The sequence below is a fragment of the Patagioenas fasciata genome, chromosome 30 (assembly GCF_037038585.1).
Source record: "Patagioenas fasciata isolate bPatFas1 chromosome 30, bPatFas1.hap1, whole genome shotgun sequence".
Lineage (NCBI taxonomy): Eukaryota > Metazoa > Chordata > Aves > Columbiformes > Columbidae > Patagioenas > Patagioenas fasciata.
The window spans coordinates 3,703,466-3,725,609 of NC_092549.1; the positions used below are offsets into that span (position 1 = coordinate 3,703,466).

The window sequence follows — 22,144 nt, forward strand, 5'->3', positions numbered from 1 at the left end:
TAATTATTCATCTTCCTCTCTCATTTCCTTATTAGTGCGAAATATCTGCGCCACAATTCATCCCTTGGCAGCCTCCGCGCGTTAACCAAACACCATCCACATCACATAAACGCGCTTTAGCGTATTTACACCACCACAAACTCCCCTCGCTCCCTTTTATTTCAAAACCTGACATAAAACGCTTGTTTTACCCCCCCAAAACTCCCACTGGGGATGCGTGTGATGCGTTTAGAGCCACAGCTCTGTTATCAGGAGTCATTAATCCGCGGATTAACGACAGAAACGCTCCTAAAATGGCTCGGAAATCTGAATTTCGCCTCGTCTCAGTGCCAATAACGCTCATTTCTGCAGCGTGATGATGTTTTTTCTGCCAATAACAGGATTTTAGGGCAAAATAAGGACGGGCAGTTAGTGTTTGTGGCTCCTGTGAAATATTCCGGGTAGGAATTAGCGACCAAAGAGGGAAAACCCTCATTATTCATCACCCAAACTATGGTGTACAAACTAATTCTCCAACCCAAACGCCCCCCAGCAAAAATAATTCAGCAAAACAGCACGAAAATGGCCCAAACGACACCATCGGTGCTCTGGTGCTAATTGTTAGGGCTGTTTATTAATTAGTGACTTCAATTTAGAGAGCGGCCACCAAACAGAGGTCAATTTCAACCTTTAAACCAGCGCCCTTGGAAAGACGCAGCCTGAAGACCGAGATGCCAATGTAACAGGTGAATTGTATTTTAAATAAGTACTTTTTTTTACAAAAAGGGGAAAAATAGTGAGTTTTACAAGCAAGCTTTAACTCTCTTACCGCCTCAAAACGCAGCTCCCACGACACAGCGCGATCAGGAAGACGCAGCTCGCACGTTAGCAACTTTATTTCTGTTGAGGGATTATTATCGCTTTATCAAACGGCGCCGGCGAGCGACGCCTTCACTCCTTCCCGCCTTTTCGCCTTCCCGCGCTGCGCATGCGCAGTGGCCACACCCGCTCCCCGACCCGCGCACTGGCCACGCCCACCCCTCCTTTTATGCGCTACCCGTGCGCAGTGGCCACGCCCAGTCCCCCGACCCACTCCCTGGCCACGCCCACTCCCCCGACCCACTCCCTGGCCACGCCCACTCCCCGCTTCCCGCGCAGCCGCCGCGCGTCGCTCGCCCCCTCCGCTCTGCGCATGAGGCAACGGGGGTTAATTACCGGGAGTTAATTAATTAACGGGGGGTGACAGCGGGTTCCCGCGAAGGGCTGAGGTACAAAATGGAGAATGCGCCCCCCCCCCAAGCCCACCCTGCAGTTCTGAGCGGCTCCGCCTTTCGTTTCCACACACAGTAAAGCTCCACAGACGTAGAGGGATTGGATTTTTATTTCAAAAGACAGTAAGACAATTATTTTTTCTTTTCGATTTAGTATCAAAACGCTTCAGTAGGGTTTCATTTTATCCCCCGGATCGGCCCCTAAAGCTGCTCCGAGCACAAGTGAAGGCGCCTGGAGGCGGCTCCAGGTCACGTCAGCGAAAACGGGCGAAAAACAGGCAAAAAGAAGAACGAGAACGCTCTCCCAGAGCACAGGGCGGCCCTGCTGAAGCCGTTAAGCGTGACCCAGCGACGAGCGGTAAAGCACGTGAAGGCAAATTAAAACCCGAGGGGCCGTGGCTTTTCGGGTACAAATCAGTGGCCAACGGTGGGGTTGGAGGGAAATAACACCCGTGAAGGTTCAATTGTTCGGATAATGGGTTTGGCTTTAAAAAGAAATACGAAAAATAACAAGTCTCCCTTTGCCCAAGTTGCTTTTTCACAACAGAGTTACCTTAAAGCTGAAAATTGAGCTCATTTGGCAAACGGTTCCTGGGAAGGACGTTTTCCCCAAGCAGGCTCTAAATCCCTGGCCAAAACGCTGGGATTTAGTGGCCCAAAGCCAGGAGCTGTCCCCCCCCCTCCTTCCCCTGCCCAAAATGAGCTCATTAACACAAGGTTAACACCGAATTTTAAAGCCAAGAGCTTTGAAGTCGAGCTTCCCCAGCTTTAAGAGTCAACTGGAATGTTCACCAAGGTCCTTACAAAACGTATACACCTCAAACATGCTCCCCAAACCTTATTGCATTGTATATTTCCCTTAATTTGAAGCTTTGCCCAACCTGATGGCCTTTAACCCTGAGGCGAATTAGGAAAAAAAAACCCAAAGAAAACCGAACAAAAAGGGGACGTGTTTTGGCGAAGTTGGCAACGAAAAGTGTTGGCGCAGGGTTAGAGGCCAAGCGGCGGCACCATGGGGGTCCCTCACATCTCGTTGAGGTCGAGCAGGGTCTGGTCCAGCATCCGTTGCGTGCACAGATGCTCCTCTTTGGTGGATTTCAGTTTATCTGGCAAAGGGGACAAAGAGACAAGGGTTACAAAGCAAACCGGGGGGGTTTCGGCCGTGGAAAAGCTTTGGCGCCCGGTTGGGTGTGCGGGGAAGCTCTGGGGTTACCTGGGTTGCGGCTCTCGCACGGCGGGTGCTCCGGTCGGTGTAACTTCACCCAGTGTTTTATTCCAGATTCACATGCAGGTGCGCTCCCCAGGGCTTCCCCGCTCCCCCCGTGGCCCAGCAAGCAGAGGTAAAACACACGCTTGGATTCACCCCTGGATCGGCCCCCCAGCGCAGGACAGAGATGCCAAGCTGGCCACCGACACCGGCGCCACCGAGCGGGGAGCGGACAGGGGAGAAGGAGCCGTTCCCGAAGTGAAGCGGAGCGAGTGTGTCGCGACTGCCCGGGACCGCGGGCGGGCGATTCTCACGTGTTTCCTTAAGCCGGGAAGAGAGCTCAGACCGACTACCGCTCTAGGTGGGCTTGACTCCAAAGGTGAGCCCGCCCATGTCACTGATGAGCTGCACGCGCTGGGACGCCGGCTGCGGATGAGACACCCTTTAGGTACAAGAGGCTCCTCAACGCCGTTCCCCACCCTCCCCAGCGCAGAAACCGCCTTCCTAGACCACTAACGGCTTTAAACTCAGCTTAACACCATGGATTTTAAGACTTGGCTTTCCACGAGCTTTCCCAACCCTTTCTGCGCTCACTGAGTCCCCCAAACCTCCCATATAGGACTCAGCTCTACAGGAAGGTACTACAGGTTTGCAGCGTCTCACAGACCGCGAGGTCAGTCGTTTATTGTTAAAGGCATCGTTCCATGCAGCAGGAAGTCATTAGGTTAATGGGTAATTAAGGTGTCTTCCAGTGGATAGAAGCCTAAATTCAACCCGGCTCTCTCTTGGGGGTGCAGCCGTTCTGGTTCCACAGAGGGACCAGGCAGGACCCCGCGGACAAGGGAAAAACACTCAAAAAACGGCCAACCAAGAACAGAGGTTGCCTTAATTAAGAAAAAAATAATTAAAGCAATTAGAGGATAAATTCAAGAGCCTCGTTAAACAGCAGCAATCGCACAAAACGCGCAAGCCTGCCGGTCTCAGGAAGCGCTCGGATCTCGGTGTGGTCCGCAGCGCGCGGGCGGTCGCGCTAGAGCTCGCTTAACGGCATTAGTGGGGCCCCTTCTCAGTCACACAGATCATGCAGCGTTAACTTCAGCTCGTTAGCGAGCAGGCGGTTTTTCTCGAGCTGGATGTACAGACGCTCTGCAGCGGCAACGGGACGGGGGGACGAGAGGAAGAGAGAGAAACAGAGAGAGGGAAGGTTAGTAGAGGGAAGTTGTGTCCGTAACTTGTGTTCTGAGGGTCAGGTCGAGGCCACGGGCAAAGGTTTGTCTTGGTCTAACTCGTATTTCAGCTCAGGAAGATCGGAGGAAGTGCTGCCAAGGGCTTGTGGAGGCAAAGAGGGGAGCAAGGAGGACCACAAGGAGCGAGGAGGACCACAAGGAGCAAGGAGGACCACAAGGAGCAAGGAGGACCACAAGGAGCAAGGAGGACCACAAGGAGCAAGGAGGACCACAAGGAGCAAGGAGGACCACAAGGAGCAAGGAGGACCACAAGGAGCAAGGAGGACCACAAGGAGCAAGGAGGACCACAAGGAGCAAGGAGGGAGACGGGGGAGCAAGGAGGACCACAAGGAGGACCACAAGGAGGGAGACGGGGGAGCAAGGAGGACCGCAAGGAGGACCACAAGGAGCAAGGAGGACCACAAGGAGCAAGGAGGACCACAAGGAGCAAGGGGAGCTGTGGGCTCGGCCGTACCCAAGAAACACGGATGCGCTGGGAGCCTGTGGAGCGCTTTGCAGAAGAAGAAACCTGAGCACGGCTGAACCAGGAGTACCTTCCAGAGCGAGCCACGCACGGCACCGCGTTTGAACGGTGGGAAGGGATCACAGAACCGGGAGCCACAGCAGCTCATGGGCGACAACCCACCGCATCTGGACAAGGCCTGAAGGCTCTGGGTACGGGACAGGGGAAGCTCTGGAGCGCAGGCTCCTGTTTGGTGTCTGCCCAGAACAAGTAAATGAGCGGGGCACAAACTGCTGCTGCATCTCAAGAGTCATCACCTCCCACTGTTTCATCACAGAGTCATTTGGGTTGGAAAAGCTCCTCAAGATTGAGCCCAAGTGTTAACCCACCCGTGTTCCTGAGAACCTCATCTCTGTGTATTTAACCCCTCCAGGGATGGCGACTCCAGCACTGCCCTGGGCAGCTGTTCCAACACCCACAGCCCTTTGGGGAGAAATCACCCCAAATTTCCAACCTCAACCTCCCCTGGTGCAACTTGCGGCCGTTTCCTCTCATCCCCTTGGGGCTCCAGCGGTCACACTGGTCCCCAGGGCCGGCTCCAGGCAGCTCCAGGGACGGGACCTCATATGAAACACTCCCTGGGATCCAGGGGATTCTGAATGGAATCCCCACCATTCCTCACCGCTCTCAGCCTGGGGATATTTTGCTTTGAACACAACCTGGCCAGGTTAAGATTGAGGACGCTGAGTTGTGCCGTTCACATGGAGCAGCTCAAGCACGTCACTGGCTCCAGTCTCAGCCCAGTCCCTCAGCACCTGCCACCGCCGCACGTCCCCCCGCAGGACAGCGGGCAGCGACACCGACTGATTGTCCCTTCGTTAAAGCCACCGAGGGACCAAGCAACAGCCAGAGAAGCCAACGATTCCCATCCCACCACTAGAAACTGAGGGGACCCATCCTGGCCTACACCAGAGCTCATTGGGCACATCAGCTGCTGCTGCTGCTGGGGACTCGCTCTCCGGCCCCCGTGAAGGGGAATGGGGACCCCAAGGCCAGTGTGCAGCCCCAGGTGGGTGATCAGCGGGCTGATGATCCACCCAGACTGAAGTAATTAATTAGCACAACCCTTCCTAGAGCTCAGGAACAGCTCCTTGAGGTGGAACGCTTGCTGCTGCGGCCCGCGGGGCAGCATTTCTGTCTGTCTGTCTGTGCAGTCCTGAGCCTCCTGGTCAGCTCATCCGTGTTTGTATCGCTCCTGAGCCCACGGCCCAGCTCCAGTACCCAGCCCGGCCACCCAGTCGGACCAGGAGCCACTCTAAACCTCCCAGGGAGCTGTTGCACCACCCATCCATTTGCCACCCAGTGCCGAGCTCCGCGGGAGGAGCCGCCACAGCCGCAGCTCTGATAACATCACTTGCGACACCGCTGCCACCAACGGAGCCACCGGCAGAGCCACCGGCTCCACGTGGGTGAGTCGGGAGTGAACGGGACCTCCCGGCAAGGAGAGGCTGTTTCGCCAGGGCAGGGCGTCACCTTTCAATAGTGAGAACCGGCAGCCAAAATCTGGCCTGGGAACCTCCACACCCCCACGACACCGGTGACAAAAGCCCTCCCTTGGGATCTAAACCCTGACGTTTGGTTCATGAGGAGCTGTGGGTTCTTTTGTGCTTCCAGGGCATGGAGGATCACCCCAAACCCCAGGAGAGTCAGACCAGTGCCTGCCAGAACTTTCCAAGCTGTTATCCTCTGAAATTCCCGGTGGGAATGATGCCCCGTTCCCCACCCAGCCCTGATACAAAGGGAGAACAGGCAGCCCGGCGTGTCCAACTGTCCTGGCTGCGCACAACGGGGCGACACAAACCTGAGGAAACCAGGGGAGGTGTCTCATCTCATCAAAGCTCTGGTCGCGAAGGGCTCTTCGGGCGCTGCGGCGGGCGAACCCATCCGGAGAGGAAAGAGCGTTTGCCGAGCCGCCACGGGGCGGCACGCAGCGTTAACGAGAGCCCGGCGGGTGCTTGTGACACCGGCGCAACGGTGACGCGCGGCAAGTGTTGGCAAGGCTGCGGTGCTCAGTGTGAAGCTCCCAGGGGATCCCCTCACCCCCAAAACTCACACGGGGACGCAGTGGCTCCAGTGCCCATAAATCATCCCCGCCTCTCGCAGGCTGGAAAGCAGCCCGAGCTCGCTGTGTTTATTGTTTCACGCCCTGCCGGTGCCCTGGCGACTATCAGCGCGGTGCCTTCCCGCTGCCAGCCGGCGTTTGGCAGCGGTGCCAGTGAACACCGCGGGCGTGAGGAGCGTTCTGAAGCACGTACGGCTCAAGGACTTCGTGCTACAAACCCCCCCCTCAATCCTACAGAACGTGCTGCGATCCGGCGACCGACAAGACACCCAAAAAGAACAACAACCCAGCGTGTTAATGCGTGTTCCACCGAGGGTTTGAAGGCAACATCGAGCGGTCACTAAGAACCCATTTCCAAAAGCGTTGGGTTTATCCGCGAGTTGTTTTCCTCCAGAAAAGGTGACATCATGCTCGAGCGAGAGAAATACAAAAGGGGCTTTATGGCTCTACACAAGATATGCAGATGAGAACAACGCTCCCAGCTACGCGCAGACAGCGAGGGCAGCCCCGCCGAGCACGGCCGTGTCTGGCACGTCGGATGGCACAGAGCGAGCTTTGTTTGGGGGGCGAGCGCGGCAAAACCGGGGGGCTGCTGCTGCTGCGAAGCTCCGGCGTGCCCGGGATGCCCCGCACGCAACAACGGGAGAAAGAGCCTGGAATTCAGAGCGTGAACGCGGGGTGCAGGCGCAGAGAGGCAAATCCAAAGCGGAGTTTGGAATCGCGAGACTTATCTGCGTGAGACAGAAGGAGACACTGATTTTAAGAGGAGCTGAGGGGTTGGTGCACGGCAAACTCAGCTCGGGGAGGCTTTGGGCTCCGCAGCGCCCGGGTTCGGAGCGTTAGTGGTGAGGAGCAGCTGTTAGAACCCGCAAATCCCAACAGAAAGCAGAAAGACAAGAGTTCAGCTACTTCCACAGATCACTTCACGGCAATTCCCAAAGAACCCAGTCGAGCGCTTGTCCAGGAGGAACCCGGAGCCGGTGAACTGCGCTCGGAGAGCGGTCAAGCCCGAACCCTTTGTTGTTACGCATGCAGAATGAAGTTAACGCACGCCATGCTGCGGGAAACCCCGCGGACCCCGATCTGTAGAAGTAACCTCGGCCATCGATTCTCCAAACTACGGAAACCACAGCACACCAAGCAAGCTCTGGCGGCCCCGGCTGCCGAAGCGAGAGGCAAACACCAGCCAGCTCATATTTACATGGAAGTCATGTCATTCAGGGCGTGGTCCAGTTCCTCACTAATTGCTTTGTACTTCAGTTTCTGGGCATAGAGCTCATCTAGAAGAGGTTTAGGAGGAGAACAAAAGGCAAACAATGAGGGAAGGCAGGAGGTGAAAACACCCTGGGGCATGGAAAGCAGCGTGGGGGTCATGAACAGGAGAAAATGAAGTTGGATGTGGAGCCATCGCGACTGCGGATTAGATCCCAACAGCCTGAGGATGGTGTGAGCAGTGAGTGCCGTCCAGGGCTCCAAACCAGCTCCAAGAACTCAAACTTATGGGAACAAGTGGCCCAGTGAGGACCGCTGACCGGAGGAGTCGCGGGAAGGCGGCTCCATCGCTTTGGAGCGATCGTTGCGCCCAGATCGACTGAGCCGCTTTGTTCTCACCGTCAGCATCAACACAAAACCTGCTCGGGACAAGTCGGTCTTGTAGAGGGGAATTCCCATTTCATGGGACGCAGGGTGAGCCAAAAAGGCCGCACCCGCGTTCCCCATCAGATACCGGAGCAGAGATCGCCCGCCTTGGGTAGAGGCGGCAATCCCCAAACCCTGCGCGGAGCTGGCGACAGCGCAGCTGGGAATGTTGTTAACGGCAAGAACTTTGTCACTTGTCACCAAGCGGGTGACGGCAGCGGCGAGGCCGCATTCCGGAGCCACCTCCCGGCGAGGGGAGCGTGCGAGGGATCTCTGGAGGGGCTCAGATTGCTGCTTGGCTGCGGCTCTGAACGGCTCAGCTGACACCGCTGCTATTTCTAGATAAAGAACCAACCTCCTGAGCGACTCCAGACACTGGGATGTGGCTTTGAACCCCCGAGACCTGGCGCTACGAAGCCACAGAGGCACGTGCTGTGGTGGAGCAGGATGCCTGGACCAGGCTGGGTTTACCAGCCACAGAAGAATCCGGCCCACAGCCTCGGATTTAAGGGAAGCGGTTGGAAATGTCTCCTGCCAGGCTTGGGAAAGGGGGGATGCTGAGAAGCCAAGGCCGGGGAGGAGGCCAGGAACCCATCCTCGGCACAAACGCGGCTTCTGCTGATTTAGTCTTGAGCCAAGACCGATACTGGGGAGCCCTGAGGCTTCCTGGGGGCTGCTTCAAGCCTCACTACCTACTCCTGTTGACTTGCATGAGATCCTGCACACAAATACGTTATCGTAACCAATTCCTAGTGAGCTGAGGCTTTTCTCCCCTCCTCTGCCGCTCCTTAAAACGGGTTAAGCTGGAGCAGAGAAGTGCAGCTGCATTCCTGAGGACATCGCAGCCGAGATAGCGCGGTTGGTGTTATCAGATAGGGCACGGTGTTTGGATTGGGAGCAGCGGAACCGTTTCCAGAGGACAACAGGCTCCCGAGGCTCTGGCCTCACCAGGACCGGAGCAGCGTCTCCACTCTCCAGTGACCCAAGAAAGAACCTTCCTCTGCTCCCACCATGTATTTTTTGGCTTCCCGTCCCCCAGAATGTACCTTCCAAGTCATCAATGGTCTTCTCCAGCTTGGCTACGGAGCGTTCGGCGAATTCGGCGCGGGTCTCCGCCTGCCAGGGAGATGTGAACCGGTGAGCAGAGTTTTGGGGTACACCAAAGGACAAGAGGCATCGGCCTGAGGAGGTGACGTCCCACTCAAATCACCCCAACTCACCTCTTTGAGTTTATCAGTCAGGATCTTGATCTCTTCTTCATATTTATCCTCTTTTTGAGAGTACTGTGGAAAAGGAGAGGAGTCAGCACCCAGCAGGGATCTCCCACACCGCTCCTCCCTGCAGCCCCAACGCCTCCAGAAACTTCCACGGGGCTCGTTCACAGCCCTGCCCTGGTCCGGGAGAACCAGGTCGGGCAGCACATCCCACACCACGCACGTCAAACAAACCGGGGCGCAGGAAACGTCTCATCCCGGCAGCACCAACACAGCCGGCGGAGTCGGCCCCAAGGCGGCAAGGCCAGCGACCTCCCGCACCGCGGCTTCACCCTCAACACCAGCCCTGCGCCGAATCCTCGGCTCTCCCGGAGCGCAGCGCAGCTCCCTGTGCTCGTTTGAGGCTGCGGGTGCATGGTTTCCATGCCGGGGGGTGCTCAGCTGGCTCACACCCTCCTAGCAAGACTGAAGTGTTTCTGGCCCTGGGATGAGCAGCCCTACCTTCTCAGCCTGAGCCTCAAGAGACTTGAGATTGTTGGTGACATTCTTCAGCTCTTCCTCCAGCTCGGAACATTTACTGCAGGGTTTTGGAAAGAAAGTGGGGGAGAAAACAGGAAAAGAAGAAGCGGGAGGGAAAGACAGGAGAGACAAGAAGTGAATGGACGCGCGGGGAAGAGCGGGAGGCTCGCTGGGAGGCCGTAGGCTCCGACCGGACGGGAACGCGCTCCGCACAGAACGCGAGTGCCCTTCCTGCCCCCAAATCCCCGCTCTGAACGTTCTGCCGGCGCCCGGCTGAGCACCGAGATGCGGACACATTTCTGGAGCCTTCCAGTACAAATGGCACGTTTAGTTTGCTAGAAGCTGCTCTGATGGACAGACAGATGGACGGACAGCCACTCGGGGCAGAGAGGACAGGACATTCCAGGAGAGAGAAAGCCGCGGTTAAGCTGAGGGAAGGAGCGTAGTGAGAAGACCACAGGAGTTCTGGTTTAATGGTTCGAGGAGGGAAAGGTTAGTACCTTTTCTTCGGCAACAGACAGACACTTCAAGTTCTGGTCCATCACTCTGATCTGCTCCTGCAGCTCCCGGCACCGACTGTTAGTGACGGTCACACGATGGCACAAGCCGGGTGGGGACAGGGGTCAAAAGGAGCACCAAAAACACACCACCACAGAGCAAATAAAAAACAAAAGAGGGGGCAGGGGAAGAACACAAAGAAGTCATGGTCACGGCATGCGCGGCTGGGCAGGAAGCACGGTGCTACCGCGGCGTCCACACCGACTTTGTTAGACAAGGCCCAGAGCACAGAAAACGCCCTGACCGGCTCCTCGAGGAGCGGATGAAGCGCCCAAAGGAGCCCAGGCGCCACAATGTGTGTCTGCGGTGAGCGGAGTCCGGCTGGCAGTGCCCAAGGCTGTCGTGGTTACCGCAAATACTCTTTGGAGAGGCCAGAGATCAAGCTCGGCCGCGGTTCTGCCCTCGTACACCCCATGTGTTTCGGACAAGCGCCGTGCCCCCCCGTGCGAGGATCTCGTGAGCCGCACAAAGCCGTGCCGGTGCACGCCGCGCGGGGGATCCTCCGGTAACCGGCAAAGGGGCAGAGCCATCACATCGCCGCAAATCCACAGCGGAATTAATTCCGTTCCAAACGGCAAAGCGCTTCCAATCCTCTCCCACCCGCGGATCTAAACCCACCCTGTGCTTCAGGCCTTGCGTAACAAGGTTAAAATGCCGTGTTAGTTCCCATGCGAAGGTGAACGTGCGGGCGATGTGCGAGCGGGTTACTCACGACTCTGCGAGCTCGGCGCGCTCCTCGGTCCGCTCCAGGTCACCTTCTATGATCACCAGCTTCCGAGCAACCTGGAAGGGACAACGGGAGCTCAGCAGAAGGAAGATGATTTGGAGCTCGCGGGCAGTAAAGGGAACACTCGCGGGAGCCACTGGAGCAGGGAAACACCGAGGGAGCTCAGCCAAGAGCCGGTCTGCCCAGGAAAACCCCGCCAGCAGGAAGCGGAGCCACCTCTCTTAAGCCAGGCTTAGCCAGACTAGAGCATCCCAGACTCTCACCTCCTCGTACTTCCGATCCGCCTCCTCCGCGATGTGTTTGGCTTCCTTGAGCTGGATCTCCTGCAGCTCCATCTTCTCCTCATCCTTCAGAGCTCTGTTTTCAATCACTTTCATGCCTCTGCCCAAAAGCAAGCACAGGGAGGGGAGACGTAAAAACCCATCCTGTAAAAGCCAGCGGGGCGATGAGTTTTTGGAGCATCTGACCCCAGGATCGTGGTGTTTCTTGATGAGCCGAGCGCAGCACAGGAAGGCAAACACCACGGGGCTGATACAATAACAGCAACCTCGATTGCTCACAATTAAATGCACTGTGGAGCGTTACTTGGGCAGCCCCGAGTGTCCCCAGATCGAGGGAAATTCGGCACTGCCCAGAAAACACCGATTTCCCCTCCTGGCCATGGGGACACACAATAGCACACAGCACCCCCTCGGCTTCCCAGACACCCGCTCAAGGCCAAGAGCTTTGTTTTATCCGCTCCGCCAAAGTGGGGATCAACTCCCACATCCAGCCTTGATGTGGTATCAACTTCCCACCCTCCGGGGAGCCCGCAACGTGTCCCACATGTTGAACGGAGCGAGAGCAGCAGCCCGTGCTCACCTTTCGCTTTCATCTGCAGCTTTCTCCGCCTCTTCCAGCTTCTGCAGAGCTGTCGCAAGCCGCTCCTGGGCCCGGTCTAACTCCTCCTCCACCAGCTGGATCCGGCGGTTCAAAGATGCCACTTCAGCCTCGGCCTGGAGGGAGCAGAATCGGCTCAGCCCGGACAGGTTCGGCCAGCGCGGGGTTGGATTTGGGGTCGGATTTGGGGTCAGCAGCACCAAACCAAAGCTGGGGGGGCTCCAGTGGCCAAACCAAAGCTGGGGGGCTCCATTTGCTCACACGTTAGGCTCCACAACGCTCCACGCACACACCCCGCGGGTTTCTCGCCCGCCGGCTTGAGCCGACGTGACAGTTTAAGCCATAAACGCTAAGTAGGTGACTTAACGCTAACGAGGCTCCTCCGCAGCTGCTGTAATCCTGCCAGGCCGTCAATCACAGCCCTGTTTGCCAGCACCGCGCCACCGCGACTGTTTAGCACCAGGTCAGTTTACCCAGGCGAGCGCCGCTTGGAATGAACCCACTCGGAACAAACGCGCCCGTCGGCAGCGCCAGGAGGATTAACAGGTTGAGAGGGCCGAGCAGCGCGGCCCCAACGCATCCTCTGGGCTTCCTCCCTCCCCGCGATTCACTAAAACCCCAGAGAACAACAACAAAAAGCCTTGACACAGGTTGATGGGGCTGCTTCCCAGCAACAGCCGCCTCGGTACAACCGGGGAAGTTGCCAAGAGCCCTCGGGCGCTGCGCGTTTGCCAGAAGCGCGACCGCAAAAGCCATGGAGGCTTTAAGGACTGAGCTCAGAAACCATCGCACCCCAGAAACCATCGACCATGATGCCAACATCGCCACCACGGCGGGGAGCACGGGATCCCGCTCGGCGGCGGGAGCACCGCGCTGGTACAAAGACGAGGTCGCTGCCATTTCAAAGCAGCACCATGATCTTCTCCAGAGCCACGTGCCAGGCGTATATGAAATATCCCAGCTCCTCGGAACAAAGCAGCCTGCGCTGCATCCAACGGTGCCCGAGGAGGGAGGAGCAGAGCGATGAAAGGCGCCAGTGTTAGAGCCGACACAATTACCGGTCTCTTCCCCCTACGAGCGCTTCCCCCAGCCAGCAACAAGGTGCCGGGCGCCTCCCCGCAGATTGTTTCAAAAACCAGGTTGCGAAAACACAAGTGTTGGGCTCTGCTCCGCAGGAACAAGCGCCAGGAGCAGAGGAAGCAGCCCCGAGTTGCACAGGGGAGGTTGAGGTTGGAAATTTGGGGTGATTTCTCCCCAAAGGGCTGTGGGTGTTGGAACAGCTGCCCAGGGCAGTGCTGGAGTCACCACCCTGGAGGGGTTGAAACGCACACAGATGAGGTTCTCAGGAGCTGGTTCATGGTTGGATTTGATCTTAAAGGCCTTTTCCAACCCAAATGATTTTCCGATGAGCAGCTCGCCCTGCACTTCAACCCCAACCCCGATATCCAACCAAGGCTGCTCCGCAGCCGCTGCCCCACGTTCCCTCCACAGAGGAAGCACCCGGCTCAAAGAGGAACCAACTCAGACGTTAAACCGAACCGGGGAGGACGCTGCTCCACACGAATGAGCTGTCAAAGCTTGCCCCTTGTCCCAGGGGATGGGGACACCAGCACCGCCTCAAACGCATTGTTTCACTTCGCCCGGAATTCCTGAACGCACCCCAAAAAACCCCCCTTGCTTTAAGGAACCGTGTCACTCTGCGTTCCCTCGCTGGGCACAACCGGGCTGTCCCCACAGTGTCCCCAAAGGGCGAGGTTGACACTTTCACGATGAGCAGCACGTCCCCATTACTCCGGGTTTCCTTTGGGAGCTCCACAAGCCAAGGGCAGCGCTCAGCATCGCTCCCTCACGCCACGGGGACCGAATGGGGACCAAACGGGGACCACGGGCTGCAGGAGCCGCCGCAACACCCGGAGCAACACGCGCGTTCCCATGACAACGGCGCTACAGCAGCAGAATTCCTTATGTGGCTGCAAAGAAAGAGCCCGGAGGAGCTCGGGGAGTGGCCTGGGCCCTCCGCACCGCACCAGCTCCGGCAACCGGCCGCACAACCCGAGCGGTGGCACCGCGGCGCTGCCGGGGACGGGAGAGCCTTGGGTCGGCATTGTGATGGGAATCGGCAGGAAAAGCGCAGAGAGCGGCCATCGGATCTGAGCTGGTCACCCACCCGGTGTCACCCACCCGCCGTGGGGTGTCACCCACCCGCCGTGACACCGACCTGGTGGGGACTCGCCAGTTCAGATTCTGCTGCGGTTGCTCCTCAAGAGTGACACCAGCCCCGTCCCCAATGTGCCATGTGTCCCCAATACGCTGTGTCCCCAGCCCAGCATCCCCTCCATGTCCCCAGCACACCCAAGGCCACCCGCAGCTTCGGCTGCCGGCATGGGCCTGCACAAGATGGCCGGTTCCTGCCGTTCCCCTCTCGAGAAGCAGCCGGGGGACCCCTGGGAACCCGGCCAACCCCTCCCCACCGGCCCCCGGTGCCGATGAACCAAGGAGCCGCCGGTTCCTCCAGCTCCGCTCGCCGCTCAGCACCGACCCGGGAGGGAGCAGCCGGGACTCGAACCCCGGTCCCACAGACACCGCGGCGCTAAGAACCGACACCGCCCGCCCGCCCCGCGACGCTCCCGCCGCCCCGGGGGGCGACCCCCGGGCCCGCCGCGGTTCTACCCCCGCTAAACCCGCCCCGGTGCTGCGGGATCCCCCTCCCCGGGGGTGCGGGCTCCCGGTACCGGCGGTACCTGCTCGCGGTTGCGCCGCTCGGCCTCCACCTCCCGCTGCAGGCGGTCGGCCCGCTCCTCGGCATCGTCCGCCTGCTGCTGCAGCACCTGGATCTTGCGCTTCACCGCCTCGATCGTGGTGGCGCCCGCCATCCCGCACCACACCGGCCCGGACCCGCCGCTCCGCACCCGCTCCGCGCCCGCCCCGCCCTGAAATACCGGAACCCGCCGCCGCCGCGCCACCGCCCGGGAAGTGACGTCATTTCCGCCCGCCTCCTCCTCTCGCCCCGCGTTGTCATGGAGACGGGGACAGGCTGCGCGGGGGCGGGGCCTGGGGACACGGGGGGGACACCGGGAGCTGTCACATGGGGGTGGGACCTGCCCTGTGTCGGTGTGGGGACAGCAGGACCTGTCCCACAGGGGCTTGGGGACACCAGGACCTGCCCTATGTCGGTGTTGGGACACCAGGACCTGTCCCACAGGCGGCCTGGGGACACCAGGACCTGCCCTATGTCGGTGTTGGGACACCAGGACCTGTCCCACAGGCGGCCTGGGGACACTTGGACCTTCTCTGTATCAGTATGGGGACACCAGGATCTGCCGTATGTTGGTATGGGGACACCAAGATCTGCCCCACGGGGGGCTTGGGGACACCAGGACCTGCCCTATGTTGGTATGGGGACACTGAGACCTGTCCCATAGGGGGCTGGGGACACCAGGACCTGCCCTATTTCAGCATGGGGACATCAGGACCTGCCCTGTGTTGGTATGGGGACATCAGGACCTGCCCCACAGGGGGTTGGGGACATCAAATCTGCCCCTCAGGGAGCTTGGAGACACTGGGACCTTCTCTGTATCAGTGTGGGGACACCAGGACCTGCCCCACAGAGGGCTCAGGGACACTGGGACCTGCCCTATATCAGTATGGGGACACTGGGACCTGCCCTATGTTGGTATGGGGACACCGCGACCTGCCCCACAGGGGGTTGGGGACACCAGGACCTGCCCTATGTTGGTATGGGGACACCAAGATCTGCCCCACAGGAGGCTTGGGGACACTGTGACCTGCCCTATGTTGGTGTGGGGACACTGGGACCTGTCCCATTTGGGACTGGGGACACCAGGACCTGCCCTGTATGGGTGGGACCTGCCCTGTGTCGGTGTGGGGACACCAAGATCTGCCCCATATGGCTGTGGGGGGACAGCGGGACCTGTCCCACAGGGGACTTGGGGACACCGGGACCTGCCCCATGTGGTCCTGGGGACACCGGGACCTGCCCCACATGGTATGGGCACCAGGGCCCTCCCCATCCTGCCCCATGGGGCACAGCCCCCTCACCCCACAGCCCCCTCACCCCACAGCCCCCACCCCTCGTGCCCCATGGTGCCGATGGCTCCGGCCGTCACCAAAACCCCCCAGTCTGTGCCAATGAGAGTGACAATGACAGCGAGGAGCCGGGGGGGGACGGGGCTTGCGGGGCCGGGACGAGGGGCTGAGACTGAATTGTGGGGCTGGAAAAGCAACCGGGGGGTGGGGGGACTTGGGACATCCCGGTGGCTCCGTCACCCCAATGGAACCATCACCCCAACGGCACCATCACCTTAATGGCACCGTCACCCCAATGGAACTGTCACCCTAATGGAACCGTCACCCCAATGGAACTGTCACCCCAATGGCACCGTCACCTTAATGGCACCGTCACCCCAATGGAACTGTCACCCTAATGGAACCGTCACCCCAATGGAACCGTCACCCCAATGGCACCGTCACCTTAATGCCACCGTCACCTCAATGGAACTGTCACCCCAATGGCACCGTCACCCCAATGGAACTGTCACCCTGATGGCACCGTCACCCCAATGGCACCGTCACCCCAATGGAACTGTCACCCTGATAGCACCGTCACCCCAATGGCACCGTCACCCTAATGACACTGTCACCCCAATGGAACTGTCACCCTGATGGCACCGTCACCCCAATGGTACCATCACCCTAATGACACTGTCACCCTGATGGCACCGTCACCCCAATGGTACCATCACCCCAATGGCACCGCCACCCTGATGGCACTGTCACCCCAATGGAACTGTCACCCTGACGGCACCGTCACCCCAGCCCAGCACTGGGCTGTCCCGATGGCACCATGACCCCAATGACACTGTCACCTCAATGACACTGTCACCCCAATGGCACTGTCACCCCAATGGCACCGTCACCCCAGCCCAGCACCAGGATGTGCCCCACGGTGTGACCGCAGGGGACACCAGCGCCGGGTCCCTCGATGGCGAGCTCCGCGTGTCCCCGACGCCGTCCCCAGGGTGTCCCCGCGGGTGACAGCCACCGCGGGTGCCGGCGGCTGACGAGCAGCACCAGCCGCTGCTGAAACCCGGCACCGCGCGCCATTGTTTTCCTGGAAACGGCCGCCAACAATGGCCGGGCTGTGCCCTTGTCACGCTGCCCGGGGACAACGGCTGCGTCCTCCCCGCTGTGACACGGGGACACGCGTGGGCTCCACGTCCCGCGCTCCAGGGGCTGCTCAATGCCCCCAGCGCCGCTCCGTCCGCGTCTCGGGGTCCACGTGCGCTGCTGTGTGTCCCCAAGGGCTGCGGTCCCCGGGAGGGTGACAATGGGGACAGCGTACGTACGTCGGCCGCTTTCTTCTCCGCCAGCTCCAGCTTCTCCTGCGCGTCTTTCAGGGCCTCCGAGTACTTGTCCAGCTCGTCCTCCGTGCCCTTCAGCTTCTTCTGCATGGCGGCCAGCTCGTCCTCCAGCTGTGACCGAGCGGCACCGTCATCGGCACCGGCACCGGCACCGCGGGCGGCCCGGGACCCCCGAGCGGCCTGGGACCCGTCCTGGGGCAGCCCTGCCCCACTGCATCCCCCCTGCCCCATGGCGTCCCCCTGCCCCACTGCGTCCCTATGTCCCCATTCTGGGGCAGCCCTGCCCCACATCATCCCTCCTGCCCCACTGCATCCCCCCTGCCCCACATCATCCCCCCTGCCCCATGGCGTCCCCCTGCCCCACTACGTCCCTATGTCCCCATTCTGGGGCAGCCCTGCCTCACAGCATCCCCCCTGCCCACTGCGTCCCCCTGCCCCACATCATCCCCCCTGCCCCACATCATCCCCCCTGCCCCACAGCATTCCCCCTGCCCCACATCATCCCCCCTGCCCCACAGCATCCCCCTTGCCCCATTCTGGGACAGCCCTGCCCCACTGTGTCCCCCCTGCCCCACATCATCCCCCCTGCCCCACATCATCCCCCCTGCTCCACTGCGTCCCCTCTGCCCCACAGCGTCCCTATGTCCCCATTCTGGGGCAGCCCTGCCCCACTGCGTCCCCCCTACCCCACAGCATCCCGCTATCCCACATCATCCCCCCTGCCCCACATCATCCCCTCTGCCCCATTCTGGGACAGCCCCGCCCCACATCATCCCCCCCTGCCCCACACATCCCCAGCTGGCTGGGGAAGCCCTGGGGCTGCCCCACAGCACCAGGACAGGGTCCCTGCGCCATGGTCCAGCAGCAGGTCCTGCCCCCTTGTCCTGTGTCCCCAGGCCCAGCGTGGGGAGCAGCCCAACCGCTGCCCCCCAAGAGCCACATCGGGGGGTTCACCCCACACCACCTGCTTGCTCCGCTCCTCCGCCTGCTTCTGCTCGGCCTCCGCCTGCTCCGCGCGGTCCAGCGCGTTCTCCTTGTCCAGCTTCAGCATCTGCATCTTCTTCTTGATGGCCTCCATCCTGGGGGGACGCCCGGGACACCGGGGACAGCAGGGACAGCGGGGACACCGGGGACACCGGGGCTGGCGCTGCCCACCGCCCGCTGCCCGCTTTATCCCCCCAGCGGCCGCGGGGGCTTTGCCTTTCTTGGGCCGAGCCGCCTCCCCACCTTCCCAAAAAGTCTGTGCTCAGGAGCCATTGTCACCCCGGGGGGGGCCGGGTGGCCGCAGCCTTATTTGGGCTCTTGGGGACAGCTGGGGTGGTTATAAAAAGCAGCGGGGGGTCCCGCATTGTCCTGGCCCCCCGCCCCGTGACACGGGACACGGTGGCACAGGGACGCGGTGACACGGGACACGGTGGCACAGGGACGCGGTGGCACGGGACATGGTGGCACGGGACGCAGTGTCCCCTGCGCAGGTGTTGAGCCGGGTTTGTCCCCCCATCTCACACCACCATTCCGGGGTGTTTTGGTGGCCCCCGGTGACATTTACCGGCCCGCGGGGGCGGGCCAAGCTCTGCCTCGCTCTATTTTAAGCCAGGGCTTAAAACACCCCCGGCCCAAATTGTTTGGGGAGCACAAGGGGGAGATGAAACCCCAGGAACCCCCTGACCCCCCGGGACGCGGCAACGAGGGCGGGGATGCTGCCCTGGGGACGCCTGGGGACCAGCGGCCTCCATGGGGTCCCTCGAGCCCCACGGAAGGGTTTTGGGGGACTGAGAAGGGTCAGGAGACAAAGGGACGGTGCCATAAATAACGCGGCAGCGGGCACGGCGCCACGCGCCTTTGTCCCGGGCTCATCCCGCGGGACAGGTGCCGGGCGCCGGAGCCAAACCGCGCCATTCCAGGGGGGCGTTGTGGCGTAGTCGGCGCTGGGCGTCCCCGCCGCTGTAAGAATATGTTTGATATTTAGTTGGTTTTCCAATCAAACAACCTAATATCAAACATATCAAACAGAGCCGGGGCGGGCGGAGGCGGCCGGACCTGCGAGAGAAGGGGAGCTCAGGACGCGGCGCATCGTGGCGCATCGGGGGGTCCGTCCCCACCTTACCTGGTGTCGGGGGTCCCGGGCGCTGTGGTTTGGCAGCCGCCCCAGCGCCGTTTATAAGGGCGGGCGACAGCGCACGTGGCCCCGTTCCCATTAATTACCCCCCATCGGTGGCCCCGGCCCCTCCGCGGACCCCGCGCCGCTCGATACGGATCCGGATCGATGGCCCCGGCCCGCACGGCGCCGTCATTAGCGGGGACGTCGATACCGGGGGCCGGGACACCGGGGGCTGCGCCTGACCCTGCCCAAGGACGAGCGCCGGGGGGCGGCTGTGTCCCCGTGTTTTGGGGACGCGCCGGGACCCCCATCACGGGAGCATTGACAAGGAGGTGACAACTGCCGGGTGCTGGGCGCAGCGGGGACAATGGCGGGACCCCCGACCCGCCCTGGGGACACATGGATGGGGGCATCCGGTTGTGGGCCCATGTGTCCCCCTACAGCGCCCTGGTGCTTCGGGGTCACCCACCTTGGGGACAGTGCCGGGTGCTGGTGGGGACCCAAACTTTGGGGGGGTGATGGGGCACCCATGGCGCATGGACCCTGCCCGGGTTGGGGTCCGGGGGCTCGGCCCACGCGGGCAGGGGACAGCGGGGACACGGGGACAGGACACGCGGTGCCAGGAGCGTGCGTGCGGCGGCCGCTGATGTGATGCGACCCGACAGGCGAGCTAATGAGGGTCCATGGGCGGGGGGGCCCGGCCCCGCGCCCCCCGGCGCTGTCAATAAGCAGAGCCAGGGCGGGCGCTGATGGGCCCTGCGGCCGGGAGACACCAAGGTCGGGCACGGGGACGGGGACAAGGGACAAGGGCCCCCCCGTGGAGCGGTGCCCGCATGGGGAGCGTCACACCCGCCCGGCTCCCGTCCCCGCCGCGCTGTGCCATGCGGGCAGGGACGCGGTGACATGGGGACAAGGTGTTGTGCTGTGCTGTGCTGTGGGGACAGGGGCGTCGCGTCGTGTGCCAAAGGGACAGCGCGCGTGGCCAAGCCGGGAGCAGGACCCGGTGCCACCCGGCCATGCTGCCACCTCCTGGCGCAGCCACAGCCGGGGCCGCACATGGCATGCAGCACGTGCGGGGTCACCGGTGACGTCCCCGTGTCCCATGGGGCCTGCTGGGTGTCCCCTCCACCCCCCAGCGCTGCCCCACGGCTGCAGGTGCAGCAGCTGCAGCCCCGGTTTTGCTCAATGTGTTTTATTCTTGGCTGGAAAACCGGGTGACACCAGCTCGGTGCCGAGGCTGCTGCTTCTGTTTTAAGCCCGTTGGTTTGGTGCTGAGTCCGTTGTTTTGGTTTCGAGCCCATGGGTTCAGTGCTGAGCCATCGGTTTGGTACCGAGCCCATGGGTGCAGTTTCGAGGCCATGGGTTCGGTGTGGAGCCATCGGTTCGACCTCAAGCCCATCAGTTCAGTGCCGAGCCCATGGGTTCAGTGCTGAGCCATCGGTTTGGTACCGAGCCCATGGGTTCAGTGCCAAGCCCATTGGTTCGGTTTCGAGCCCATGGGTTCAGTGCTGAGCCATCAGTTCGATTTCAAGCCCATCAGCTCAGCACCAAGCCCATTGGCTTGGTGTTGACCCCACAGGTTTGGTTTCAAGCCCATGGGTTCAGCACTGAGCCATCGGTTTGATACCGAGCCCATGGGTTCAGTTTCGAGCCCATTGGTTCAGTGCTGAGCCATCAGCTCGGTGCTGAGGCCATGGGTTCGGTTTTGAGCCCATGGTTCGGTGCGGAGCCATTGGTTCAGTTTCAAGCCCATGGGTTCAGCACTGAGCCATTGGTTTGGTACCAAGCCCATGGGTTCGGTTTTGAGCCCATGGGTTCGGTTTTGAGCCCATGGGTTCAGTGTGGAGCCATTGGTTCTGTTTCAAGCCCATTGGTTCAGCCCTGAGCCATCAGCTTGGTGCTGAGCCCGCGGGTTCAGTTTTGAGCCCATGGGTTCAGCACTGAGCCATCAGTTGGGTGCTGAGCCCATGGTTCGGTGCGGAGCCATCGTTCTGGTACCATGTCCCTGTGCTGGATGCGGAGCCGCGGGTCAGGCGCTCACAGCCGCTCCACGTAAAACGCCTTCCCGAGCCGCTGCAGCTCCCGCTGTTGTTGCCGGAGCTCATCCTGCAGCAGCTGGCACAGCGCGGCTCGCCGGACCTGCCAGGCACAGGAGCCAGCGCTGAAGGGACCCCCCGGGTCACCGGGACCCCCCGTGTCCCCCCACGGTGCCGCCGTCCTCACCGCGGTGAGCTCAGCGCCGGCGAGACGCAGCTCCGACAGCATTCGTGGCCCCAGAGCCCCGTGGGGCGGCACCAGAATCCTCTCCCAGCGCCGCGGGTGCCCCCCGGTCACCTCCTCACAGCTGTGGGGACACGGGGAGGACAGGATGGGGCGCTTGGGGACACCTGCCCCACAACAAGGGGTTCGGCCCCAGGGGTGCCCGCACCGGCTCTACCTCTCCGGTAACTCCTTGCTCCCGTTCGCCAGGACCTGCAACCGAAACGCCGCGTTTGGGGGACCATAGGAAGGGGATGTCGTGCCCCGCTGTCCCCAACTGCCAGCGGGACCCCCAAACCCACCGCCCCCCTTGTCCCACCTCCTCCTGCCGCTGTGTGGGGCTCTGGCTGCTCGGCGCCGCCATGGCCGGTGCGCAGGGGCCCCGCGACGGTTGGTAACGGTCGGTAACGGCGCCCGGTAACCGGCGCGGATCTCCCGCAGTCAGAGGCCGAGGGCGCTGGGGTCACCGTCGTTTTATTAAACAGCAATGAATTAAAAACAGTGCGGAGGGGCAGGTCCCCCCCGGCAGGCGCCGCGGGGACGGACGCGGCCATACGTTGGGGACCACAAACTTCAGCCCCCGGGGGGGTCAGCGCTGGT

General features: G+C 61.1%; 1 protein-coding gene across 20 annotated transcripts; it reads right to left on the minus strand.

The window, feature by feature from the left end:
* Positions 1 to 1,342: 1,342 nt before the first annotated feature.
* On the minus strand, positions 1,343 to 18,855 carry TPM3 (tropomyosin 3). 20 transcript variants are annotated; one of them, XM_065857620.2, is made up of 11 exons: positions 18,149 to 18,852; positions 17,170 to 17,295; positions 11,786 to 11,919; positions 11,188 to 11,305; positions 10,910 to 10,980; positions 10,140 to 10,215; positions 9,127 to 9,189; positions 8,953 to 9,022; positions 7,470 to 7,548; positions 6,008 to 6,071; positions 2,772 to 2,883 (listed from the first exon to the last, which is right to left on the minus strand). In XM_065857620.2, the coding sequence occupies exons 1-11, from the start codon at positions 18,260 to 18,262 to the stop codon at positions 2,815 to 2,817; spliced, it is 984 nt and encodes a 327-aa protein (XP_065713692.1). In that variant the 5' UTR covers positions 18,263 to 18,852; the 3' UTR covers positions 2,772 to 2,814. The 20 variants fall into 20 exon arrangements, with proteins under 20 accessions (XP_065713694.1, XP_065713696.1, XP_065713693.1 ...); XM_065857619.2 differs by lacking the exon at positions 10,140 to 10,215 and adding an exon at positions 9,622 to 9,697 and having other exon boundaries at positions 18,149 to 18,849; XM_065857622.2 differs by lacking the exons at positions 2,772 to 2,883; positions 6,008 to 6,071; positions 10,140 to 10,215 and adding exons at positions 1,343 to 2,356; positions 9,622 to 9,697 and having other exon boundaries at positions 18,149 to 18,845.
* Positions 18,856 to 22,144: the final 3,289 nt, after the last annotated feature.

Bases quoted from the DNA above. Each gene is read 5' to 3' on its own strand.
- TPM3 (XM_065857614.2), bottom strand. From the start codon at position 18,262: ATGGAGGCCATCAAGAAGAAGATGCAGATGCTGAAGCTGGACAAGGAG. The intron at 17,296-18,148 runs GTGGTGTGGGGT...GCTCGGTCACAG, and splicing joins CGGAGGAGCGGAGCAAGCAG to CTGGAGGACGAGCTGGCCGC. The intron at 11,306-11,785 runs GTGAGCACGGGC...GCTTTTGGGCAG, and splicing joins GCTGCAGATGAAAGCGAAAG to AGGCATGAAAGTGATTGAAA.